General features: G+C 40.9%; 1 protein-coding gene across 2 annotated transcripts; it reads right to left on the bottom strand.

Moving 5' to 3' along the window:
• Nucleotides 1–527: 527 nt before the first annotated feature.
• CALHM6 (calcium homeostasis modulator family member 6) lies at nt 528–3,174 on the bottom strand. Of its 2 annotated transcripts, none has more exons than XM_032485417.1 (2): nt 1,713–2,941; nt 528–1,012 (listed from the first exon to the last, which is right to left on the bottom strand). In XM_032485417.1, the coding sequence occupies exons 1-2, from the start codon at nt 2,340–2,342 to the stop codon at nt 590–592; spliced, it is 1,053 nt and encodes a 350-aa protein (XP_032341308.1). In that variant the 5' UTR covers nt 2,343–2,941; the 3' UTR covers nt 528–589. The 2 variants fall into 2 exon arrangements, with proteins under 2 accessions (XP_032341308.1, XP_032341309.1); XM_032485418.1 differs by lacking the exon at nt 1,713–2,941 and adding an exon at nt 3,019–3,174 and having other exon boundaries at nt 530–1,012.
• Between the last annotated feature and the right edge of the window lie 23,153 nt (nt 3,175–26,327).

Here is a 26,327-nt window from a genome sequence, read left to right as displayed (position 1 = left end):
AATTTACCATAAGATACAGCTTTAAAATGTTGCCTCTGATCCTACAAACTAAAAGCAACAGTTATGCCTGCAATTAGCCTAGTTTCTCAAATTTTGTATTTCAGAAAAAAATTTACTTTCCTTTTCATGATGATACTTTTGTATTTTTGTTTAGTAACCATAGCACAGCCATAAAATGCCAGTATTTTAAAGTTCCAAACGACGTGCCGACTGCATGAAAGTGAATTTGAAATTAACATCAGATAACCTAAGAGAAAGGTCTGAAGTTAATTGCTCTTTTGCTGTTTTTGCTACTAAATTCTTTTATTTGAAAGCAGCATTATTATTCAGTGAAAAAGATCCTAGACTAGGGACGTAAAACTTCTGATCTAGTTCCAGTTTGTCACTTTGACTGAACCACTTAAACTAGCTTCCTTTTTTAAAATACTAAAATAAAGAGGTAAAGTTCTAAATTTTTATTTGATTTGATTTAATATTCTATGATTCCACAATTTGGAAGACAAAAAAAAAAGGAGTCAAACAGTACCAATGTTTATTTTTTTCATGAGTCAATAATTCAAAATAACTTTTTACCTATTCGCTAAAAAGGTCATAAGTCAGTAGTGCTCTTTATACCAGGTGAATCTACAAAGCCAAGAACAGGAACCACTGCATCTCCTTCAGAAGATCCGATACTCTGAGTCTTCTCTTTTCTGTTAACATATTTGTGCAGCGTGCTATAGTACTGTTCCTTGGGATTGAAAGTATACAGTGACGAAATTTGCTGCCAGTCTTTAATGCTTGGAATGTTGTATTCCTTTGGATGTGAGCACTCAAAGAAACATTTGATATTTTCTCTTGCCAATTCGGTTGCATGCTCTGTGGCTTGAGCTTTAAGGATCTCCTGCTCCTGTTCCACATAGATTTTCCAAAATTTCAGCTGTAGGAAACTAACTGGAGATAGGCATCGGCTGACAGAGGTACAAATCAGGAGCACGACGATAACCACTGCTATCAGGACCCAGCCCGTCACCTTAGGAAAACACGACAAAATAGCAATTTAGTCACTGTTTTTTAAGAAAAATTTAAATCCTCAGATAAAGTTTGAACTACTCATAGTTACGATGATGAGCAAGCAACAGTTCTAGGTCTCAATCCCTTAAGACAAAGAAGTGGCAGTGACCTCTCGAGCCCCTCAGTACAACTGCTTGTTGACAAGACAGTCATTTTCCAAGTCACGTCAAAGGCCCAAAGAGGAGCTTACATGTTGCTCCCCTAGAACTCAAAACGTGGAATGTCGGCAAATCAAATGAGACAAGCATTCATTTCCAAGAACTTCTGAGCTTTATAAGCCCAGAAGCAGTGTGGGGTGATGGCTTTAGAGCCAGGAAGGCTCATTTTATTGTAGCAATTCTGGCTGGACAAATAGCTTGACCTAAACTCAGTGTACTCGCTATAAAGACGTAAGAGAATAATAAAGGGGGTAAAGGGCCTAGCAGGGCTCTGGCCCAGGGTGGGTGCCTGACACTACCTGAGTGCTTTCCTCTCTTTCATCGTTTTATTTAAGCATTCCCCTATTGGCTCATTAGAAGCCAACAGCCAGTCTGGTCTGTTTTCGGGTGTCACAGTTGGGAGAAAGGGCACGGATTCCGACCTCCCCGGTCTGCCTCGCCAAAGCCGGTCCGTCTCCGACGCCCCTCCGCGCCCCACCCGCATCCAGCGCGGGCGCCGACCTGCGACTGGGCAATGAGCTCCTTCCGCAGGTCCTGCACGTCGGGCGCCTTGGCCTGCTGGCAGGGCACCAGCGGCAGCTGGACGGCGCAGTCCGGGTCGCGGCCGAGGCACAGGCGCCGCGCCAGGACCGGGCTTCCGCTGGCGGCGCACTCGTAGAAGGCGCCCCCGAGCAGCGCCACCGACACCCAGGTGAGCGGCGCGACGGCGGCGGCCGCGCTGAGCTGCGCGCACACCAGGGTGACCCGGAGCCCCGCGCCGCAGGCCGTGCGGGCGCCCGGCGCGCAGCAGCCGGTCAGCAGGCGCCAGGTGCGCGAGCTCAGCACGTAGCCCAGGAGGAAGAGCGCCAGCGCCGGCACCAGCAGGAAGACCAGGCCGTAGGGCAGGTTCCAGGTAGCGCTGCACGGGCACTGGAACACCGCGGTGGAGAAGATGCGCTCGCAGCCCGCCGTCAGCAGGGTCACCAGGCAGTAGCCCAGCGTGCTGTGATGCTTGAGGTGGAGGTCCAGCACCGCCCGAAACTTCTCCATGGGTCTCCCAGCCCAAGGCGCCGTGGACAGGCCCGGATGCTTCTGCCTCTTCGCTGCCCGGCTCCTCGAATCATCTGCAGGGTCTGGGGTCAGGTCTATCATGCTCTGCTAAGCAGCAGCTTACGAAAAAGGAGGGCTTCTTCGGGCTTCGTGAGCTTTCGCTTTCTTGTTTCGACCAAACTAGCAGTGGCAGACCTGAGCACACATACCATCGACATCCCCAGTGCCCGACCCTCCCCCTTTTCGGAGGCAGATGCACAGGTGCCCCCTAATTCCTCAGTTCAGGAACTCAGACAAAGGATAGGCCCCATTCCACTGTAATCTTGTTTCCTCCCAGCTGACAAGGAACCCAGGGACTTTCCTTGCCCTTAATGACTCTGTGCAATCATCAGATGGAAATAATACTTCTCACTAGGGCAAACTGCAGAAAACACCAGCTTTTCATCTGTTGCAGCCACTCTGGCTCCTAAACCCAACTCCCAGTCGGACCAAACAATTAGCAAAAAACAAAACAAACAAACAAAAAAAAACCTTATCATTTACAGGAAATATGATTCCAGGACAAATTTCCAGTTTCTCTTTCATAAACTAAACCGCAACAAAGCCGTGCTCAAGTTCTAGTACGTCCATGAAGTTCTGTCCCTTTCCTGTCCCCCTTCTGAACAGAACTACCACTATTCTGTCCTCTGTCTGATCTCCCACAGGACATTAGCCTGGGTATATTATATTTTCTGCCTCTCTCTTTCTTTTTCCAGGTAAGTCCTAACATCGTCCTTACCTGTAATAGTGTCAAATTTTTACTCAGTGACCACCAAGTTGATTGGCAGGGGAGAGGGGCACATGGTTGTTCAAAAAACACCATCTGAACCAAAAAAAATTCAAACTGCAGCTACAACTAATTAAAACGTTGTTTCCTCCACTTTCAGTTTCTAAAAGAAGCCTTCCCCTGACACAAACTGTAACTTAACCACTTCTGTGAAACTGAGCCTTACTCTGGGTGGCTCTAGAGTGAAGTGAGGTGTACTTGAAAGAACGTGGGTTTTGAAGTCAGGTGCATTGTGCATGTTTTAATGTGTATGTGTGTGTGTGTGTGTGTGTGTGTGTGTGTGTTTAAGAAGTCAGCCCCTCTAAGACTGAGCATCCACACTTGTAAAAGCGGGGTAGTAGTGCTCACTTTTGAAGACTGTTGAGACGAGTAAATTAAGTAGCATCTATCTGCAAAGCACTTTTATACACAAGATGTGCCTATTAACGAATGCTCAGTGTGAGGGATCACCTCTTACACTGCAGATTTGGAAAGAGACAATAAATAACTGTATTGTACATAATTTAAGAATCCAAATGAATACTCGATTTTAGACCAAGGATTGTTTTCAGTGACTCAGTGATCCTGCCCTGCCTTAAGAGAACTGGTGTGCCTGTAGCTGTCGTTTTCACTTTCACGAGGGTGTCTGGATATGGAGTCTGGGTGAGCAGGTCACAGTGAACTGGTCACTACTTGAGCCCAGCCACTAGGCTTGCCTTGTTTATCGGGGAAGAATAAGCAGCCTATAGAACCAAGTGAATTGTTAGAAAAGGGGCAAGAAACATACTATTCTTTTTTCAGTCCAACCTGACTTCTAACCTCCCACCACCAGTGCCTGGCACAAAACCACAATTTCAATAACATTGTGATGAACAGCTGTTCTCACTGTGTGAGTGTTGAGAAGCTGTCCCCAGATCACAGTCCTTTTTGTCATGCAGGACAATGGAGGCCCTATTCTCTAATATTAGACTAGGTACCACCCTGTAAACTTGCATCAAAGTTGCATATGTTAGGCAAATCACTTCTGCTGTGACTACCATCTCTATAATCCTACACCTGCAAAAAAATCTTCCTTCCCTTATCCCTTGGGTGACTCTCTTCTTACTGCTGGACTCTTCTTCACCTCCATCTTACTCCTCTGAGATGTTGCCCCCACTTGCACACTTTCCACATACCATCATGAACAAATCCCACTGTATCCACAACCTTTATGTAGATGGCTTTATCCAAATCTCCCTTAATTGTAACCTAACTAAAAGGTACCTTCCATTCTCTTGATTGAGATTGATGCGTTCTCCACATTCCTCAATAAGTGAGGGCTGGCTTTCTCCCATTGCTACATCTAAACCTGGGCTTTTCCCACTACTTCTAACAGTTTATTCTCCATCAAGGCTCAAGCTGTTCAGCATGACCTCCTTCGCCACCTCAGTCCCACTCTCTGTTTTCATTCCCTTCATTTATTAAGACTTTTGCGTCTGGTGACAGCCTTCATTTTCTTCCTAGCCCCTGTCAAGGATTTGGTTTCAACTAGTTTTAGTTACTATATCGACTAGAGTAATTCATTTGTTAATCAATTTATTAATTAGTTCATTTTTCTTTCAATCATTCGTTTAAATGTTTAATAAGAACCCAGGCTATGCTAGGTACCTATAATTGGTATTATTGGATACAACAAGGAACAAGACGAACAGATACCCTGCCTTCACTGAGCTTCTGTTCTAGTGGAGAGGATATGGGTAATGAAGGGGAAAGTCCTCAAGGTTATGCAGATAATAAAAATGAAATCATATGGAACAGACTGTCCTAAGAAAGCTTTTGTGAGGAGAGGACATTTAAGCAGAAACTGCAATGACAAAGGCTCTGGGTGTAAAGAAGCTTGGTATTCTGTGGTTCGAAAGACAGCCAGAGCGATAGGAGCATTGAGGGGAAGGAGGAAGGTGGTGCGTCGCGAGGGCAGAGCTGCGGGTGGCAGGTCAGGTTTAGGGGCTTCACAGATCAGAGTACGCAGTTTACAGCCCTGCCCCTGAAACTCATTGCTGACTGAGCTGCATCCTCGCCCATTACCCTGTCAGCTTGTGTCTCCAACCAGCACCTCTTGGGGTGGCTACCACTGTGCTCCTCCCGTCACAGAGCTCCCAGATACCGATGATCACTCTGTACTTATTAGAGGTTTCCGTAACTGTTAGAGTCCAGCTGCTGCCTGCCAGCCTGCATTTCCTCCCAGCAACTGCATTTGAGTCTAGTACCCTGACATCCAGCCTCACCATCTCTGGAGCAATGGGTGGTTCTAGTTCTGGGTCTATTGAAGAGTCTCCAACCCTTTACACTTGGCCCTGTTCTGAGAGGACATTGCCCAGAAGTTCAGTGGAAATAGAGTATTGTAGTAATTCAAGAGGATTCAAGAATTTTCTCGGACAGTGCACTAAATAATATTTGAAAGAACTTTACGCTTTTGAAAACCTATAATTTAACACAGATTTACTTTTGCTTTTAAGAAATGGGTGAGAGATTCTCATATTAAACACCATGGAAAAAACCAATGGTTATGGGTTTTTATTTTATTTGTTTAAACTATAGTATTTATTTTCTCTGCACTATCATTTTCAGTGTCTGAAATGGGTACCAGAAACCACAAAACATTTTTCAGAAAAGAAAGCAAGAGAAACTCTTGAGAGGAAATGCACATTCACACTGTGAACCTGAAAGTTCCTTGTGGTCATCTTCAAGTGAGCTAGTTCTCAAACAATATTCTCTCTAGCTCTCAGGAGAACTCAGACCAATGAGATGGTCCTGCTTGATTCCAGCAAACTGTCAGTCCTGGCCCCAAGACCCACGAGAGTAAAATCAAATTAAGGTTCATATACCTTTTAAGTATCTGCATGTGCAAGACACAACTTTAGATGCCAAAATAAGAAATCAATTTAGAAAGTCTGACATTCTTAAGCTTAGAGAGTATCTTTCTGCATGTTATAATTTGTGGATATATTGTTTACATTAAGTAATGTATTTGAAAACCTGAAACCTGTTATTATCTTAAGATTTTTGAATGTTTATAGAAGTTCTTCCTCTAGAAGTACAAAGCAGAAGGAGGGAAAGATCAGACCTTTTCCTGAGCAACAGGAGTGACAATCCCATGACATTTCAGATAACCTTTTTATATATCATTTTCCTTTTTTCTTAGCATAAATTTCCTAACCTATCAGAAAATTTTAATTCCCTGATTACATACCATCCAATTTTTTTTTCTTACAGCAGATGATTACCTCTGAGAACCTAGACGTAGTCACTCTTTGTTGTCACCACCAACAGCATCATCTGATACCATAAAAGGCTATTAAAGTTCCCAGTTTTCCTTCCATGGCTCTTAAAACGTACATCTGCTAGGATTCTTGGTAAATTAAATTGTATTTTCCCATCGACTCAGATAATTATTTTAGAGGTGACTTTACCATGGGCTAGAACTTCACTGTCAAAGGCCATTTATACTTTGCTTCGTCACAAGCCCAGTTCCCCTGAACTCGAATTTGGCTTGCTAGTTTATGAAATATGATCAAAGATTTGGATTTCCAAAGATAATAATAATGAAGAACAAATAAAATTAAAGGATTAGGATAAAGAAAATGACTTAATAGGAGAAAATTTGGGTTTCTTCAAATTATAAACGTCACGATTGCAAAATGTCAAAAATTTAAGTCATCTCAAGGGAGAACTTAAACTGATCTTCCCAAAAAGAATAAATCACCTGAAATATGCTGCATATTTAAAACAATCACAATCAAGGAAATGTTGTAGAGAACTATTTGTGTAAATTATGGTGCATCTATGTAATAGAATATAAAGCAGATCCACAAGATTGAGGTCGATCTGTGCTGGTATGCTGAAAAGACAGAGTTGACATGGTAATCGAGAAAGGCAAGCAAAAACACTGTGTGCCATACAATCCATTTGTGCAAAAAAAAAGAAAGAAAGAAAAATTTTAAAAAGATATGTCTCTTGCAGTTGCATACAATATTCTGCAAAATTCAAAAATAGTGTCAAGTATTTACCCCTGGAAAGTGGAGGAGAGAGAGCTGGGAATTGATGTAGAGAGAGAAACTTTTTGAATATCTTTCTTTAGTATTTGATATTTTTTAACATGCATGTGCTATTTCTACAATTAAAAATACTAATATAAAATGTCTTGATGTACTGAGAAGGTCTAAGGATCAAGTGTGGAAAGATGCTTTTTCAGTCTCTTCTTTCTCCATCTTTCTTTGCACTCAGGGCTTGTATCAAGGGCTGTTCCCTGAACCTGGAACTCTAATAACTCACCTCTTGTTGCCAAAAGTAATAAATCCTAGTGAGAAACTGACTGTGTTTGAAGAATGAGGAAGATAAAGAACTGAGTGTTTGAGAACTGAAAAGTGTCAAAACTCAGTAGGAGAATGAGAGGAAAAGACCAGATTTCTGTCTTTTCCATTGGGTGGCGTCTGTCCAAGCCTTGGGGGGATACACGATGGAAAGAGCCATCTTCCTCTTTCAGACAAGGCTCCAACTGTGCTCTGTGGAATCTTCTGCATGCCCACTATTGGGATAGAAACAAGGCGGAGGGGAAGGTGGGTGCAGTGGAAAGGAGGTGGGTGTGCAGCTGACTTGTGCAGCCCCTGGGGAGGACAGCCGTGAGCTCAGCCTCCAGCAGTTTAGAAACCACCATCTTCTCTCTTAAGTGTTGAGCCAGACAGGTTTTTCCTGAGTTTTAGTCAAGTAGGGGAAAATCTGGAAAAACTATAGTGTGTTGGTGAGTTAAGATAATTGTTTAATGCTGGCTGAGAACTACTCCTGACCATGAGCAACAGAGAGTTTGGGAAAGGGAAGTGAGTGGTTCCTATCAGACAGAATTCCAGGCATCCCACTATCCCTTTCCTGGTCTAAAAAAGGTGCAAGAACAATTTTTTTTTAAGGAGGAAAGGAAATACCTTTAAAGTTTTATTATTCTCTTTTCATGGAAGGAGAGAGTTCTGGCAGACATTAGAAAGAACTTTGGTCAATTATACTTCAGTTAAAAAAAATGTGGACACTGGGAGGAAGTGCATCGAAAGGCTACTGATGCTATCTCTGTGGGGTGAGGATTATGGGTGCTTATTAACTTTTACTTTATGCTTTTATGTATTTCTAGTTGTCTGCAATAAACTTGAATTGCTTGTAAAATTATAAAGAAAACAATACATGTCATTTATAAAAAGCACTTTGGAGGTTTATACTGAACTGAAATGACTTCTGATCTATACACACTGACAAGTTATCTTCACGGCTACGGACAACCAAGCTGGAAGGACACGACTGTCTTCTCGATGGAGCCTGGCCATCCCGGGCGCCCACATGCCCTCGCTCCAGCTCTGCGAGCTGCGTGCTCCGCCCCTTCGGGATGTAACTCTCCGCTCTTCAGCAAGTGCTTGTCCATGGACGACAAACAAATAGGTCATGGTGTCTGTCTCTACGTGCTTTCCCTTAGGCAGTATTTGTGTCTTTGTCAATGTTTGGTTAATTATATAAACCCCCGTCCCCAAGGCATTTCCAGTTCTTTCTTCCTGTTTATTATAGACAGCGCTATGATCTGAACGTGTTCCCCCCACCCCAACCCACCCCACCCCAAATTCATTTGTTGAAATCCTAATCCCTAAAATTGATGCTGCTAGTAGGGGCGCCTTTGGGAGGTGCTTACGTGGCGAAGATGGAGCCTTCATGAATGGAATGAGTGCCTAATAAAAGAGACCCTAAAGAGATTCCTAACCGCTTCCACCATGAGAGAACATGGAGAAGGCACTAGCTGTGAACCAGGAAGAGAGCCCTCACCAAGTGAGCATGCTGGTGGCGCCCTGATCTCAGACTTCCCAGACTCTACAACTGTGAGCGATGAAGTTCTGTTTTTTATAAACCACCCAATCAGCGGTATTTTGTTACGCAGTCGGAGCAGAGGAAGACATCCAGTTTTAGCAGCGTCATTAGATCCAGCCAGCCTCTAGGATGTTCTGTTGTCCTCTTCACTGTCCTCATGCCAGCCTGTTTGCTCATTCATTCACTACACTCTTGCCATACTAATTTTGTTTTAACTCCTCAGATATAATGAGCTCTTTCACGCCTCAAAAATCTTTACACTCAAACCTTCCTCTGCCTGGGATAGCTCTGTTAGTTCCTTCCCATCCATTAAGATTCAGCTGAAACATCACATCCTCAGAAAGGCCTTCTGCATTAAGTTAGCTATGTTGTCTTCACAATAACCCCCAAATCTTGGTTGCTTACTATAGTACATGTATTTCTCATTTCCAAAATATATGCTCCAGGGCACCTGTCTTTCATGCACTTATTCTGAATACATAGCACCTCGTCTCAACCCAAGGCCTCCTCCATGATGGTCAGAGCAGGAAGAGTGCTGGGGGTGGGGAGGGGTGTCTCCCAGCAGCCATTAAATGCTTCAGCACAGGCTTGTGGTCCACCTTATCACAAGGGCACAAGGGCATATAATCTTCTCATTTGTCAGAAGGAAAGGCATGCTCACTATTCACGGGCCACTCTTCTGTTTCACTCTTCTTCCCCCACCAGAACTCACTAACTTTCTTCCCCAAAGAAACAAACCAAAAGTCTGAACCAGTCATGGCATGGAGCTCACAGTCCAGAATCCCTGGGGAGCATGTGGTCATCTCTACATCAGATCCACGTGGGGCCCCTCTTCGTCTTCAGACTAGGACTAACCGTGATGGGTGAACCTGCTCCACACAGGCAATGCCCAGTGGAGGAACAGGGCCAGGACAACCACAGGACACACTACATCCTGATAATGGGAGAAATGGGAGCAAAGAGTGGGCCCCAACTGACCTGTTACAATTCTGAAATTTTCTCCTGGGTAAACACCATAGAGGCCCCTGTCACGGGGACTAGAAATGCTCTCTAATTCTCATGATTGCACCCTCTGGAAGGTCTTCTGTTACCTTCCTTGGCCACATACTTAGTGGGCATTTGCCCTTCTTGGGGGCTGAGCAATCTTCTTAGTCCGTGTGCCGCTTGTACAGTGTTGGAGACCGGAAGTCCAGGTGGGGTTGTGATTCCTTTGACAGAAAAATCTCTCCCAGGATTTCATAAGCTTCTTGTCTTTTTTATTTCAGTAAACTGTATTTGCCAATACCTACACTCACAGTTGTTGTCAAAACATGGTTCTCTGGTCTACTATATTGTTTTGTTTTCTTGCTTCAGTCTCTCTCTGTATACAGAGATACAGATACAGACACATCTGTCTCTCTCTTGCCATTACAGGTACCCTGAGTAAACATGAGACTATGGTTTTCTGTAGAAAAGTCATGTTTTGACCTTTGTCCTAGCTTTTTATCCAACTGAATATCTTAATTGTATCTATGTTATCAATAGGTGTGGAGACTCTTACTTTTAATTTGGCCTCTCTGTGGGCTTATTTTAATGGACTTTGTCTTTCAGGGCTTCCTCAATTTCTGTCTTAGTGTTTGGAGTCTAAAACCTGTCAGGTTTTCCAATTTTGCAAGCCCCAATTTTCTGAATTATCTGTATGTTCATCTCTACTCACAAATCAACCAGTTCCATTTTGAGCTTATAAAGCCTTGCCAAACATAGCCAGTAGCAACCAACACACACTAAAATTATTGTTTTCCAATTTTTCCCCTTAGAGTGACATTTTTTTTTTTTAGCTACATAATCTTCTTTCCAAGTCAGTGCAGAAGTCAGTTTTATCAACAACCACATAAGAAAAATTGCCATCTCTCTAGCTTCCATAATCAGTTTCCATGCTGTCTACCACTGGACTGCTAATGTATTTTAAGAAAGGAAGTGAAACTTCTTTAAGAATCTAATAATAAAATACAGAAAAATAATTATTTACCTTTGGTTTCTGCCTACAGCTAAAGTACAAAGAAAATCCCTCCCTTAAGGAAGTCAGTTATGTGTAGAAATGGAAAGATGGTGGAGAAATGGGGTAAGTAGTAGGGGCGATGAGAGATGATTTTTATTATGAAAGTGCCCTGTTGAGGTTCCAGTGTCTGGTCAGAACTAGTCATAAGGCTCCACCTAACTGCAAGGGGAAGGGGAAATATGGTCCTCTCCCATGCTCTAGAGGCAAAGAGAACTGGACGTGGTTGAGCCCGAGGAGTCTCTACCACGTCTTCTATTACCAGACTTTCTAAATCTCCCCATCCATCCCTTGATGTCATATTTGTTTCCTTATTACAGATAACAGTTTTATAATCTTTTATTTCCTCCTTACTATGTTTTTCATCTCTGCAACTAGATTACCCATTTCATGAGAGCAAGGATCATGCTTGATTTAATCCCTTTTTTGTTACACAGGTCTTAGCATAGTACTTAGGACACTATAGGTGTTCAATAGCTATTTGTGGGGAAAATGAGTGAATGAATGAATGAGAAGCAGACTTGGATGTTCTCTACTCTTACTTCAGACTCAGCACTGTGGCTGCTTTATTTAGCTCAGGACTTGAGCCCTTTTGCACATGCTATCCAGCTCAGAATAACATAAAGCATCTTGAATTGCCAGCTTTGTGACAAACAGTAGGTAAGTCTATCCAGACAGGAATAGGGAAACACTAGGGAGATGACAAGGCCATGGGGCAGGTCCTAGGTACAGCTGCAGAGCCAGCTGGACACCCACTCCCACCCACTGTCATCAGAGTCTCCAAGCCACAGCGGGGGATGGTAGAGCTGGAGGCCTTGGCAGAGCAGACTTGCCCGTGGGTTCCTCCTGTCCTCCTTCCCACCCAGATCAGCCTGGTTACTCAGCAGAGTTGTCTGGTGCGTCATGCTCGACTTCCCCACTACCGTCCCCTTTCTCTGCCATCTTCCCATACCCACACACAAGTGAATGGCGGAGAGCAGGGATTCTTCTTTGTGGTTCAGCTGTTGACAGCAACCAAAGAGAAAGAACTATTTTCCTATATTTTACTATTAGATCCCGGAAAGAGGTTTCACTTCCTTTCTTGGAAGCAATGGACCAAGACTGAATAGATCTTGTTGACACCTAGAGTCAGAGCTTGACTATTTGTGACTCTCCTTCGGCCTCTACCTGACCCCCCGCCCCAAGTAGTGCCAGGCACCTGCAGCATTTCCCTTACTGAGTTTAGTTGGACTATTAATTACACACTTCTGGCTCTCTTCCTAACTCTATGAGTTCATCTGAGTCTCCTTTCCAGGTTCCTCCACCTCCCAACCATTAATATTGGTGCTCAGTAAAGTTCCATCTTTTCCACATAAACTTCCTGAATAATCTCCTTGGTTCCACCACTGACTAGATGGTGACCTTGGGCAAGTCAAATGACCTCTTGGTGCCTCAGTTCTCTCATCTGTAAAATGAAAATAATAATATTACCTGCCTGATTGGGTTGTTGTGTAGATTAAGTGAGTTGATACATGTAACACTCTTAGAACATTGCCTGGCACACAGTAAATGCTCAAAAGGTGTTGTCAATTACCCTTATTATTCTCCTTTTCCTCGGCTTTGACAACCAACTGTATTTCCAAACCATTTCCAACTATTTTGAAATCTCATCTCCCACCCCTCCTTTTCCTAAGTTCTAGACAGGCATTTGTGATTGTCCAGTGGATATCTCCACTTATGTGCCCAGCAGTCACCTCAGACCCAAAACAGAACTCACTTTCCCCTAGAACTTATTTCTCCTCCAGAATTTTACTATCAGTTAAGGGTATCAGACTTTCAACCTAGAAGACGCAGTGCCACTCCATTGCCTGTGCAGTTCAGTTCTCCCTGAGGACTGTCCCTTAGACTGGACCTCTCCACCCTCACTGAAAGTAGACAGTCCCTTATCACCTCATCCCACTCTAGTTTATTCCACAGAGCCCTGTCAGAGTCAACTTCCTGGAAAAGGAATCTGAATATACCCTAGAAACTGTCCTGCACATGTGAACAGGGTAAAACACCTCATAGCAGTATTGTTTGTATTAGGCAAAAACTGGTAAAAAAAAAAAATAATAATAATCAAAGAGCAAATATGCAACAACAGTAGACAAAATAAACTGTGATGTATTCAAGGAAGAGAATGCTATACAGCAATGTAAATAAATACTGCCATAGCAACAGTCAACGACAAGGATGAACCTTAAAAACATAATGTGGAGCAAAAGGAATCAAACACAAAGAATATATTCAGTATGACTCCCTTCATAAAAAAATTCAGAAACTGACAAAACTAAACATTACTTTGAGGATGTATACATAAATGACAAAACTATAGAGAAAAAGAAGTGCTTAGGAATCACAAGGAAAGTGGTTATTATCTTTGGGGCTTGAATAGGATTATGACTAGGGTGGGGAGGTGGGCTAGAGGGTTCACAGTGTTATATTTCTATACCAGCGTGAGGGTTACAGAAGGGCTTGCTTTATAAGGGATGTTTGTGTCAGTAGTCTTCTGACTACAGGTTCTATTTCTCAACTTGTAAGGCTGGAAAAGAAAGAAATCAATTGCATTATTTTCCAGTTGAAAAGCCCAGTGTCAACAGGACAAGTTTCATACTCCTTGTGTTGGCACAGAAGCTCTTCCCAGTCTTGCTCCAGCCATCTCTGCCCCACTCCATCCCATGCTCCTCAGTTTCCAACAACAGTGACCCCCAACATTCCTGTACTTAACATATCATGATTTCTTCAACTCTCTGCCTTCTCACTCACTCTTACTGCTGCCTTGAATGACATTTTCCTGCTCTTCCCCTGGCAAACTACTCTTCTCCTTTCATTCTTAGTCTGATGTCATCTCTTCATTGTAGGCATCTTCAAAATCCCTATGAGTTAGTGGTTCTGTTTCTTTGCTCCCCAAATGCACCACAGTCATTCTTAATGAATCTATTACAGCATTCCTTTCCAGTGCCCTGTCTCCCCCACCAAACTGGGAGCTCCCAGAATTCCAGGACCTCCTCTTATTCATCACTGCATCCTTCAGTAAAATCAGTCATTCCCTTGTCCACAACTCTCCTCTCAGACCTGGAGTAGCCCTCATTACACTGCCTATTAGCTTTATCTCCCTACAGAGCTGTCTCAACCTATGTTATACAATTTTTGTGTTGAAAATTAAAGTGAGATAGTTAAGGAACCCAGCACAGTATTTAGAACATTTTAGCTTCAGTTACACTTTATGTTGGTGACGCAGACATGTGCTAGAGGGCGCTAATTCACCACATACTAGGCTATTGTGCTCTATGGGCCTTAACACTTGACTTGTTCATCTAACCAAGAATCAGGTATTTAGTAAGCAAATTTTCAGCTATCTTTATTCAATGAGATAAATTAATATAATCCAAACGTTGAAGTCCATTAACTTACTTGAAACTGTTTTCAGGAAGAACAGTCCAACAGCCAGATTGATGGCATCATAAACTTGTTTATTTCCCAACCTAGGGTTGGTCCAACTAGCAGTGGAAAAGCAGACAATGGTGATTTAGGCAATGCCCTCACCTGCACTAATGTGAAGAAACGCCAGACAAGGTGTTTTCTCAACTGTAAAATGAGACTAGGTCATCTTTAGGGCCCTTTCAACTCTAACATTCTATTATACACAATTCTAGCTTATTTTTTTAATTGAGGTATACTTTTTTTTTAATTATTGAAGTATAGTCAGTTACAATGTATCGATTTCTGATGTACAGCATAATGTCCCAGTCAGGCATATATATATACATATATTCGTTTTCATATTCTCTTTCCAATTCTATCTTATTAAAGAAAGGAACAGGTATGGTCTCCAAAAAGATAAACACTCAACGAAGAAGTGGCAAAATTCAATCAAAAGCGAAAAACGAAGAAATTTTAGAATCTTCCAAAACAGAAGACAAAACAAAAAGTTCCATTTCTTTCTTCTATATAATGCTGCAGTTTAAAAATCAATGTGAGTGACAAACAACTGGATGTCTGAAAGATGTACTGATTGTAAAATATTTTTTAGCCTCTTCTATATCTTCACACCTGTTAGTAATTATTTCAGCCAAATGTTTGTCTTCTTTAGGAGAGGGGGATAAAGTGGGCTTATTTTACATAAAGTATTAGCTGGCCAATTGAAAGCATTATACTAGTTTTACAATGACTTCACTCATTTCAAAACCACAGACATCTATGACTAAAGGGCAAAGTCCAGAAAACAATACTAAATTAAAGAAGGATATAGAGAAATTAATAAATAATTTATTTTTATATTTATGAAGCTCTTCTACTTTGAAAGAATCGAAATACCTCAAGATGAGACTAGAAACAAAAAGCAGACGTCTGATTTTGCACTGATGGTCTATGTTATACTCTCTGTAAGCTGTCCTGCAGGATCCGAAACTATGACAGAGTTGTATTAATTTCTAAACTATGGGGATGTCCTTTAGTCTACTTTATTTTTAACCCCCAAAAAAAAAAAAGTGCTTGCTCTTTTCAGCTGCACAAGATTAAAGGTAAAAAATTTTGGTGAGACTAACTGTTCTGTTGTAACTATGTTCATAACTAAATTATTATAATGTGGCATTTTGAACATTCCAATAAATAAAGGCAAATATTAAAACATTGTTTTATTTTGAGCTTGAAGCACTAGCCCATAATAATTGCTGGCTGTGTGTCTCTGGTCACATTTCTTAACCTCTCTGGGCCTAGCTTCCTAATTTATAATATGGGACTATAGCTATTATCTTCCTTACATCCTTACAGAACCGGTGTGCAGATGTGTGCAGAGTTCTTGAACTCCACAGGCTTCAGTAAGATGGCTATTATCACCATTGCTCTCCAGTATGCTTTAACATGACAGTGGTATAAACATGGCCTGGGCAATGTTTTCATGAATCCTAGCACATTTTATAAAATAAGCCTGGTATGGGCTCTATCTTATTTACAAAACAAAATTTATTTTACAGAATTATCAAATACTCTTTCATTGCCTCCTTCTTCCTCTGGCATCTAAATTATTTTTTTAACGAAGAAATGATCTCTCCTCAGCAGTGGATTCACAGAGGTCCTCTCATCATCCATGAGGCTCAAAATATCCACTAGGCAACACAGAAACTCTATTTAGAAATGGAGAAAACATGCGCTAACTTACATGAGATACTCCCTTCACAGAGTCTTTCTCAGGAAGTCTGGTGTGCTCCAAGGTGCCATGGTGTGACTCTCCACATGTATAGGTGTGGCCGTAAAGCCAGCTGAATAACCAATCCTCCCAGCCACACTGGCCGCCCACATCCCCTGTGCCCACATCACATTGTCTTCTGTTCTCTAGGAAGTCAGCTGTGCTGGCGTGGCCTCGTTTGCTTGATTACCCAGTGTCGTGCACTTAAAAGGCATTCTCATGGCAATTGCTGAACCTTAGCAACAGTCTGTTGATTACTGGTGGTTTACAACATCCCACGCAAATGGAGTGTTATTTTAAGTTGTGCTTTGGCATCCAGGCTTTCTATCCCACTTGGGCCCACCACATGTATAACAGCCATATAGCAGCTGCATGTGTATCTTAACATCTGTCTTTCTCATGTACTTTGTCCTGGACATTCCATTTTAGGGCCACCATATAGCCCAGAGGTGACAATGTTGAAACAGCTCCAGGATCTAGTGTGTGGGAGGTTAGTGATGTCAGCTTATTGTGAGAGCTGGAGCTCTATATCTTAAGATCTTTTGAGGCCAGAGTCTTCTGTGTGCTCCACTCATGTGTTCAGCCAGTCAATTTCATCATGTGTTTTTTGAATACCATGTATGTGCCAGGTACTGTGTAAGAATCATGAATTTACAATGAGCAAGAGACACAATCCCTGCCCTCAAGGAATGTAGTCTAGTGGGGAAGACAGATGGAGTAGCAGTTTTTATAATCTCTTTATATGTCCTAAGTGTGAGCTACCCAAGGGCAGTATTCAGTAATAGCAATGTTTTAAATTGTTATTGCAATTTATATTCAACTTTGATAAAAAGTTCTGTGAATTTATCTTTCAAAGTAATCATATTTTCCTCTCTTCAATCCTTTTTTTGTATTAAGAACAGAGCTTTCCTCAATATCAAAAAATCTAAAAAAACGCAATCAAAAAATGGGCAGAAGACCTAAACAGACATTTCTCCAAAAAAGACATCCAAATGGCCAACAGGCACATGAAAAGATGCTCAACATCACAATTATTTGAGAAATGCAAATCAAAACTACAACAAGGGATCACCTTACACCAGTTAGAATGGCCATCATCAAAAAGTCTACAAATAATAAATACTGGAAGGGTGTGGAGAAAAAGGAACACTCCTACATTGTTGGTGGGAATGTAAATTGGTGCAGCCACCATGAGGAACAGTACGGAGATTCCTTAAAAAACTAAAAATAGAATTACCATATCTAGCAATCCCACTCTTGGGCATATATTGAGAGAAAACTCTAATTCAAAAAGATACATGGACCCCAATGTTCATAGCAGCACTATTTAAATAGCTAAGATATGGAAGCTACCTAAATGTCCAGTGACAGATGATTGGATAAAGACGATGTGGATATGTATACAGTGGAACACTACTTAGTCATAAAAAGGAATGAAATAATGCCATTTGCAGCAACATGGATGGATTTAGAGATTATCATACTAAGTGAAGTGAGTCAGACAGGGAAAGACAAAAATCATATATCACTTATATGTGGAATCTGAAAAAGTGACACAAAATGAACTTCTTTACAAAACAGAAAGAGACTCACAGACATAGAAAACAAACATGGTTACCAGGGGGAAAAAGGGGTGGGAGGGATAAATTGGGAGTTTGAGATTAGCAGATACAAACTACTACGTACAGAATAGATAAACAGCAAGGTCCTACTGTTCTTAGCACAGGGAACTATATTCAGTATCTTGCAATAACCTATTATGAAAGAGAATATGAAATATATATGTATAACTGAATCACTATGCTGTACACCAGAAACTAACACAACATTGTAAATCAACCATACATCAATAAAAACAATTTTTAAATAATAAAATGCTTTTAAAAGGTCAAAAAAAATGAACAGAGCTTTAAAAATATACACAGTGCTTAAAGAAATCTCCTCAGAACTCTAATAAATGGCATGGACGCATCCTTCTGTCAGTAAAACAGATTCCTTAGAAAGTAGAGTGAAGGAGCTAAAAAATTAAGAGTATCTGCACAGGAAGGCAATAAAGAGAGAAAAAAGAAAGGAGAATTTCTCTTATTTTACCAGTTATCTCTTATCCTGGACAAAATTAAAAAGCAATAAATAACAAATGCTGAAAAGTAGAAAAAGTGGAAAGTAGGGAAAACTGACAAGATGTTCCCCTCACACAGAAAGGTATTTCCAGTACCCTGTTAATACTATTTCTTTGAAAGAAAAAGAAGGTGCCTAAACCACCAAAAAAATTTGTGTTCAGAAAATAACTCCTAAATATATATTAAAATCACTTTTCATTGTTTAATTTGGAAAGTGCTGGGATGACTGAATTGTTTTTAGAAGCTCTTGCCTTAAGAAATTCTACCTTAAACCAAAGCCTCAAAGACCCATCCCACATCGCTGGTGTTCCCTTTGGGACTTAGCACTAAAATTATATGATTCTTCTGTGACACAGACTTCCCAATGAGACATGCAGAAGCACTTTTACTTTTCCCATTTAGAAGGTATTCCAACTGCCTGGATTAATCAAAAATGCTCATACAATTGGCTCTATTTTAAAAAATTAAAGGAAGGGGTTAGAAAGGATCTTCTTCTCAGCCTCCCTGTCTCCCTTCCCAGTCTTGTTTCCCACTCTCCATGACACACCCTACACTTCACCTACTCCAGTCTGGGGGAAGTCCCTGAAAGAGGCAGGAAGGAAATAGAAATGACAGGAAGATTTGGACAGTTTTCTAAGTTTATTAAGGGACAGTCAGGTGATTGGGGCAGAGCCAAGGCAGGTAATCTGCTCTTCTAAAGTCAACGGGACTCCGAGACACATACATCCTGAGGGGACTGTGATTCAGACAATCTTTGACCAATGCTTTGACCAATGCTAATGTTAGAGCAGGCAGATAGCTAGATATGAGCAGAGAAAGAGGGACACAGACCAGATGGCAGGAATTGGGCAGAAAGGAGGGGCACAAGCCAAATGCAGGAAACCACACATCATGTAAGCACCTGGGGTCCCTGGGCAGAGAAAGAAAAGCAGGAACCTTTGGGCTGATAAGGGGCCATACCTTTGGGGGTGATGAGTGGCCTGGAGACCAACAAAGAAAGGTGAGAAAATGCAGGAATTTCCAGGGTCCAAATGTAACCTTTTGCTCATTATGCCCTCATTTCAGTAAAATTAGCCTTGCAGATCACAAGTTCCAATCATGCACTGACTCCATGACACTTCCAATCCAGACTAAATAAGGACAAAAATCCCTCTTCCCTTTGGGAAGGTGGAGTTGGGATGATAATCAGGAAATACGACCCCAAGCCCTTCCCTCCTCAATGACTATTCCGCCCATTCATTTTTACACCATATGTAACTAACTTGCCAGAGAAACACAGGGCAGCCACTCACCTGAGCCTGCCAGCTCTCCCCTTGAAAGCGTACTATCCATCCTTTAATAAATCTTCACTTTACTTTTTTTAACCACTATGTCTTATCTCTGAATTCTTCCTGGGACTGGACAAGAACCTGGAACACTGGCAACACATCCACCGGCAACACTCCCACAAAATGTACCTGCCCTTGTCACATGTTTTGCCTCTGGGCTCTGCCTTAAATATCCCCTCTCTAGACTTAGTCAAGGGAGCTGATTATCTCCTACCTAGCCTCATCATCTCTCCCCATTGGGGGCATCCTCTACATTGAAGCTAAAGTTTTCTTTCTATAAATATATGATATCACTTGAAAGATCCAAATTTTATTTACAAACCAGAAATAGACTCACAGACACAGAAAACAAACTATAGCTACCAAAGGGGAAGAGGGGGAGAGGGGAGGGATGAACTAGGAGTTTGGGATCAATAGACACAGATTACTATATATAAAATAGATAAACAACAAGGACCTATTGTATAGCACAGGGAACTATATTCAGTTTCTTATAAGATACAATGGAGAAGAATCTGAAAACTATACATATACATGTATGTATATGTATAACTGAATTGCTTTGCTGTATACCCAAAACTAACACTGTAAATCAACTATATTTCAATAAAAAATAAAACTTTAAAAACCGTCTTCACAATAATACCAAAAACATTTCCCCTGAGCAGCAATCATGATTTCTATTAAACTTACTTCCTAATTGTCAAAAATTTGTACTTTTAAAAAAATAAGTTGAATTTTGCACTATAAAAGCAATACAACATTTTCTTTCAATCACCTAAAAAAAAGTCATGACCTCAACTCCTGAATGCAATCACTAGTCAGTTAGGTCTGTTTTCCCTCTAACCTGCCCCCATACATTCCCCATGCATACTCTTATTTTAAAAAAACAGTAAAGCTCTTTCTCGACTAACAATGGAGTTATGTCCCAATAAAAAAAATAATAAAATTGTCTTTTAAAATGCAGGTCTGATTATTTAAAAAGAAAATCCTGCCATGGCTCCCCATTGCTTGTGGTGATTTCCGACCAGAGGGAAACCCTCCCCTAGAGCAAATATTTGGAAAATAGGCGCATATCAGCACCACCTCAAGGATTTTTTAAAACCTCACACACACACACACACACACACACACACACACACACACACACGGATGTGCAACATCATCTCTCCTCACCTGAGTCCTTTCACCCTGTTGAAAGTTGCTGCCATGCTGGCTCGTAGTGGGCATCTGTTGTATCCCTCACTTAGGCTGAAGCATAAAAAAGTTGAGAAGCCCTCACTGCAGAATAAAATCCAGCTTCCTTAGCGTGCTATACAAAGTCCTATGATATCTTTCCTCCCCGCTTTCCTTTCCAGCCTCATCTTCAACCACTCCTCATTACATGCCCTGTGGGCCAACCACGCCAGTCTGGGTGAATTCTTGAACGAGACTTGCTTTTCCACATTTCTGTTTCTTTATGCTATTCCATTTATCCAGGATGCATTTCTCCTCCTATATAGCTAGTGATGTTCTATTTAACCTTGAAGAAGGCACCAATAATTATATCTTCAGCCAGAGCCCATCCCGGGATTTCAGGCTTGTCCATCTCCAGCTGGATGGTTAGAAAGTATATAAGTTCCTGGACCCATCTCTCCCTTCCTGTTCCTACTTCAGCAGCCACATCTCAGGTAATTGCAACTCAATTCTTCCAACTGGCTTCTCACCTCAAAATCCAAGTTTGCTAGAACCCAGGGGGCCCTTGTAGGATCAGGTCTTGTTCCCACCCTTCTCCCCTCGCCCACTCTGCTCCAGCCATACTGACTTCCTCTTCCTGAAAGACACCAAGCACATACTGGCTTCAGGGCCTTTGTCACTGCTGTTCTGCCTGGACTGCTCTTCTCCTAGATGTCCCTGTGGTCCATGCCCTCATGTCTTTCAAATTTCAGTGCACATGTTCTCACATCTGAAACTTCTTTTCATAGAGTGGTACTGGTTCACCGTCACTTCACATCCCTTCTTGCTTTATTCCCCACAGTCCTTATCACTCCTTGACAGGGTGCATTTTTGTTGTGGTTGTGGCTGTTTGCCCTTTCCACCCACCCACTCTTCACATCTGAACATAAACTACATGAGGACCAGGTTTTACTTTGTCGTTCTCTCCCAAATCTCCAGTTCCTAAAATAGTCCCTGGCACATAGTAGGTGCTCAATAAACCCATGTTATTGTCATTCTTGCTATTCATCAACTCACCTGAAAAAGTGATGTGGGGCTTCCAGTTAAACATACTGGGTTCAATATATGAACTTATTTCTGATCCTTCCTGAAGCCCTAATAAATTGACAGTAAAGGCATTTTAAAAGTGAAAAAGAGATGGGAATGGGGGCATCAATAGAACCTATTCTGACTGTCCTATTTAAAACTACACCCTCTCCTCAATCTCCTTATCCTGCCTTTCCCTTTCCCTCATAGCACCTATTATCTTTTAATAGATTATATAATTTACTTAGGAATTAGGCTAATCTTTCAGACCCATTCCCTAGAATTTAAGCACCAAGACAGGATCTTTATTTTATTCACTGATATAGTTATCCTAAGCTCATTTGTTGATGTGTATTCTAAGCACCAGAACAGTGCCTCGAGCTTAGTGGGTGCTAAAAAAAATATTTGTAGAATGAATGAATGAAGAATAGAATAATTCTAGATGGATAAATGGTAACTAAACAGGAGGCTGAAATCCAAGCCAGCAAGAAAGTGGGATTGGAGTTGACACAAACAAGCCAATTGGCTCAGCAGAACCACAAGGACATTCAGGAATTGGCAGTAGGTACCTCTGAGAGTGGGAAAGCATTGGAGTGGAAGATGGCCCCCTAGCGGACAGACTACACTCAGACTCCAGTGGGAGAGGAGGCCTTGACTCCCTGAGACTGAGGAGAGGGATTCTGGTTTAAAGACAAAGAACAGCTGAGTGGAGGCACTGTAATCAGAGGACATGTTAAATGTCCACTTATGAAACAGTGAGAGCCCCAGTCCCCTTCCTCCACTTGACTTTGAGAACACAGGCAGTTAGGCCTATTAAACAGCTCCCTCCTCCAGCATCCCTCCCCTGAGCTAACTAGGGAGGAGACTGGAGACTTTCTCTCCGGTTAAAATCGCTCTGTCCAAGAGAAAACCTGGTAACTTTTCAATGGCAGCACCAGAAATGGGAAAGACATGCCTTCATGACTCTGAGGAAAAGTTATTTCCAGACTAGAATTGCTGGCTAAGTGGTCAATCAAGTGAAGGAGAGAATAAACATTTTTTTCAGAAATGGAAGGAGGCAAAACTTTATTCCCCACTCATCCTTTGTCAGGAACCTCAGGGAAGACATGCTCCGCCAAAACGAGACACTAATGAAGAGCAAGGGAAACACGGGGTTCAGGGAACAGATCTACACAGAAAAGAGGCACAGAGAGTCCTCAGAATGATGGAGAGAGGAGATTTGAGGACAACCGACATGGAAGGAGGGCCCTAAGAACAAAGAGAACTGCCAAATTCTACCGATGTGATTGAACAGAGTGAGGAGATTCACACTAACATTGGAAAGCTTGGAGGTGAAAGGAAACTGCTTGACAACTAAGCACACGAGAAGAAGAAATAATCATTAACTCATTAGCTCTGGGGAAACCCAAGTTGTATATGAGAGGAAGTAGGAGAGTAGGCTACACGCTACACTGTGAGTCTTATTTATATAGTTTTAACATGTAAACACTGAATACTGACTTGGCCCCAAATTATGATAGCTCTGTTAGAAGGATGAGGGTGAATGAAACAGGTAAGAAGGGGAAGATGGATAAGAGAGCTAAAATCCTCCTTGTCATTGGTAGGAAGTTTTAGAGCTTAACGTAAACAAGGACATAACAGACCCAACAGCTAAGATAGTCAGAAATTGGTTACTTCCGGGAAACATGAATCAAGAGTGAGAAGAAAGAGGGCAGGTTTTTAAAAACACAAGCCTTCTAGTACTGTTTTAATTTTTAAATCGTTTGTTTATAACTTATACCAAAAAAAAAAAAGGAAAGAAAACTTGAAAACAAAAAGAAATTGCACAGCCAAGAAAAAGAACGAAAAAGTCATAGTGCAACTTCATCAACTTTTACTCTTCATGTGGTGACTGTATCTTGCTTAATAGAGTTCGAAATTATTAAAATAGAGACCAAAAATTATTTAGACTATGTGGTAGGAATGCATGATTTCTCAGTCACTTCCTGAAAACTTGTCAGTACTTCATTGATATGACATAGCATAAAGCTTGTATCTAGCTGAAACGCGGCCGGGAAAAATAGGTCATCTTTGCCAGTAAGCTATAAGCTGCAGAAATTGACCTCTTTCAACATGAACACAAAGAGGAAAGATCAAGTCACTGGGCTTTGCCAACAGAAATGAAGTGAGCACAGGAATAAGCAAAGACCAGCCCTTTTTGCTTGAGCCCCAGTCTCCTCACCTGCAGATTTTGGAGGCTTAATCAGATCATTTCAAGTTCCTTTTTTAGCACTAAACTTCAGGTTAGACCTTCACACACCTCCCTGTTTTATTTCCTGTATGAATCTATGACAGAGGTGACCGTCTGTCCTACTTCTCCTGGAACAATCCTGGGATCTGTTCTTTGCTTCTCCTTTAACTCTCAAAAGTGCCCAGTTAAGAAGATAAATCACATGGCCCTCCCGCCCATGACCATATCTATTTTAATCTGCTTTTGTGTTTCTAAGGAAAAACATGAATTTACTTTTTAACCTACAAATATGACATTTCATAACTTGCTTTCTCTTAAAAGTTTGGACAAATTTCCAATTCCTTTGTGGTAGTTTCTGAACCATCAAATTTTTTTTAAACAGAATAAGTTACCATATAAATTTTTCTTCTTAAAAACATTATTCAGTGTGTATAATATTCTGTTAAAACTATTTTATAATAACCTTAAAATATTTGGTACTTCTTAAAAATTATGACCAAAATCTTTGTAGGAGAATTAAAGTCAATATTCTAGGTGATAAAACAGATTTTAATTATTAAAAGCCTGAGAATGTCTTCCACTTGACTTTATTAACAATTGTAACAATGATCTCAAAAGACTGTTCTCTCAGCATATGATGGGTCTCATTCATTGTCAAGGCTGTTAGAAACTGATCAGTTATCAACCAGGGAATATGCCCCTTCCACTGCACAACCTCTGTATGCTCATGTTTCCCAAATTTTCTTCAAGATGAGGACTCAAAGCCCTGCCAATCCCCTGAACAACAGCTCCCATATTATCCAATGAACCTGAAACCCTCCTTTCATAGTGAGCAACACTGAAACAGATTTCATAATTGATTACTCAGTTTCAAGAGAGATTTAATATTTCTTTTCTTGAAGATACCAAGAGTTCCTTTGTTTTATTCAAATATGCACTATCCCTGATATAAAACATATCTCATTATGAAGAGCTGTCATTTGCCCCAACATTTTTTTAACTGAACCATTTAAGTCAATGACTGTGGAAATTTCTTATTCTTTTTCATTGAAATACTTTCTTAACACAAGACCCATTAGAAGGGGAAAAAAAACCTATTTAATTAATTTTGTTTTAAAGATACATGATTACCATATTTTAAAAAATTGCTTTAAAAATGAGCTGATGTGTTACACTAGATCTTGCTATAGGGACTAACTTCTTGTCTTCCCCAACCTAGTGAAAACAAAAGGAAAGCTGGATTTGGCACTGGCTCGCACCCTTCATCTCTATGAGAAAGTATGCTTGAGTTTTTGGATCCGAGATCAGGTTTGCTTGGTAGCCTCAAAGAGCAATTTATCTTTTTTCTCAAAATTTGCTTTTGATCATTTCAGACAATTCATCCTTTTTGAATGAGAAATAGTAGAAGACAGGAATGTGGAATGAGGTTAAGTAAACGGAGAATCTGTCACATAAAGCAAGTTTAAAGCCCTGTAACAGCATCCATGCAGGACAAACGGAAGCATTATTCTTTTGAAAACATTATTCTTTTAAACAGTGTGTAATGACATCCTCCCTAGAGACTTCTTCCATGAAAGAAAAAAAATACTTCCTCAAAAGTCATTTTCTAGATTCCCAGTCTAGTGAGGGAAGCACAGTGAAAAGTCAGACTTGCGTTTTCTTTAGGAAAGAAGGTTCAAAATTAGAACTGCCAAAGGGGGCTCGTAAGTTTCTCCGTGTTCTTGTTTTCTGTTACTTACCGGTATTTCCATGAATCAAAAGACAAGTAAAAGGAAAAGATCGCCATTACTGCCTTAGACCAATAAATCAGTGAATGTGTTCTCCTTGTAAACCTGAGCCAAACGTATTTTCTGTTTTCAAGGGAGAAATATATGACTATATGACTCAAATATGCTAAATATAAGATAATTCACTGTTAAGTTCCTTTTAAGTATATCATTTTCTTACACTGAAATGTCACACTGTGGAATATGTTTCCAGCACTCCTGTGCTGCTGTTACCTCCTGAGGACTTAATGGAAAATAAACATGAAAATTTTATGTTTTAAAAGTTTGGTATCACTTAAATATCAAAATTTTGCTTTTATTTTAAATGTTTAAAATATGCTTAGACAACAAAAAGGTAAATCAGCATAGAAATTACTTCTTTCAACTCAAACTCTACTTTATGTTTAATTAACCCATGCCCAAATAAACATTTCTCTTCAAAGATTTCAAAATTGTTGCATACATGTTTAATGTAATGGAAA

The sequence above is a fragment of the Camelus ferus genome, chromosome 8 (assembly GCF_009834535.1).
Source record: "Camelus ferus isolate YT-003-E chromosome 8, BCGSAC_Cfer_1.0, whole genome shotgun sequence".
Taxonomy (NCBI): domain Eukaryota; kingdom Metazoa; phylum Chordata; class Mammalia; order Artiodactyla; family Camelidae; genus Camelus; species Camelus ferus.
The sequence above is the reverse complement of the archived record's forward strand: the minus strand, read 5'-3'. Positions and strand labels throughout refer to the sequence as shown.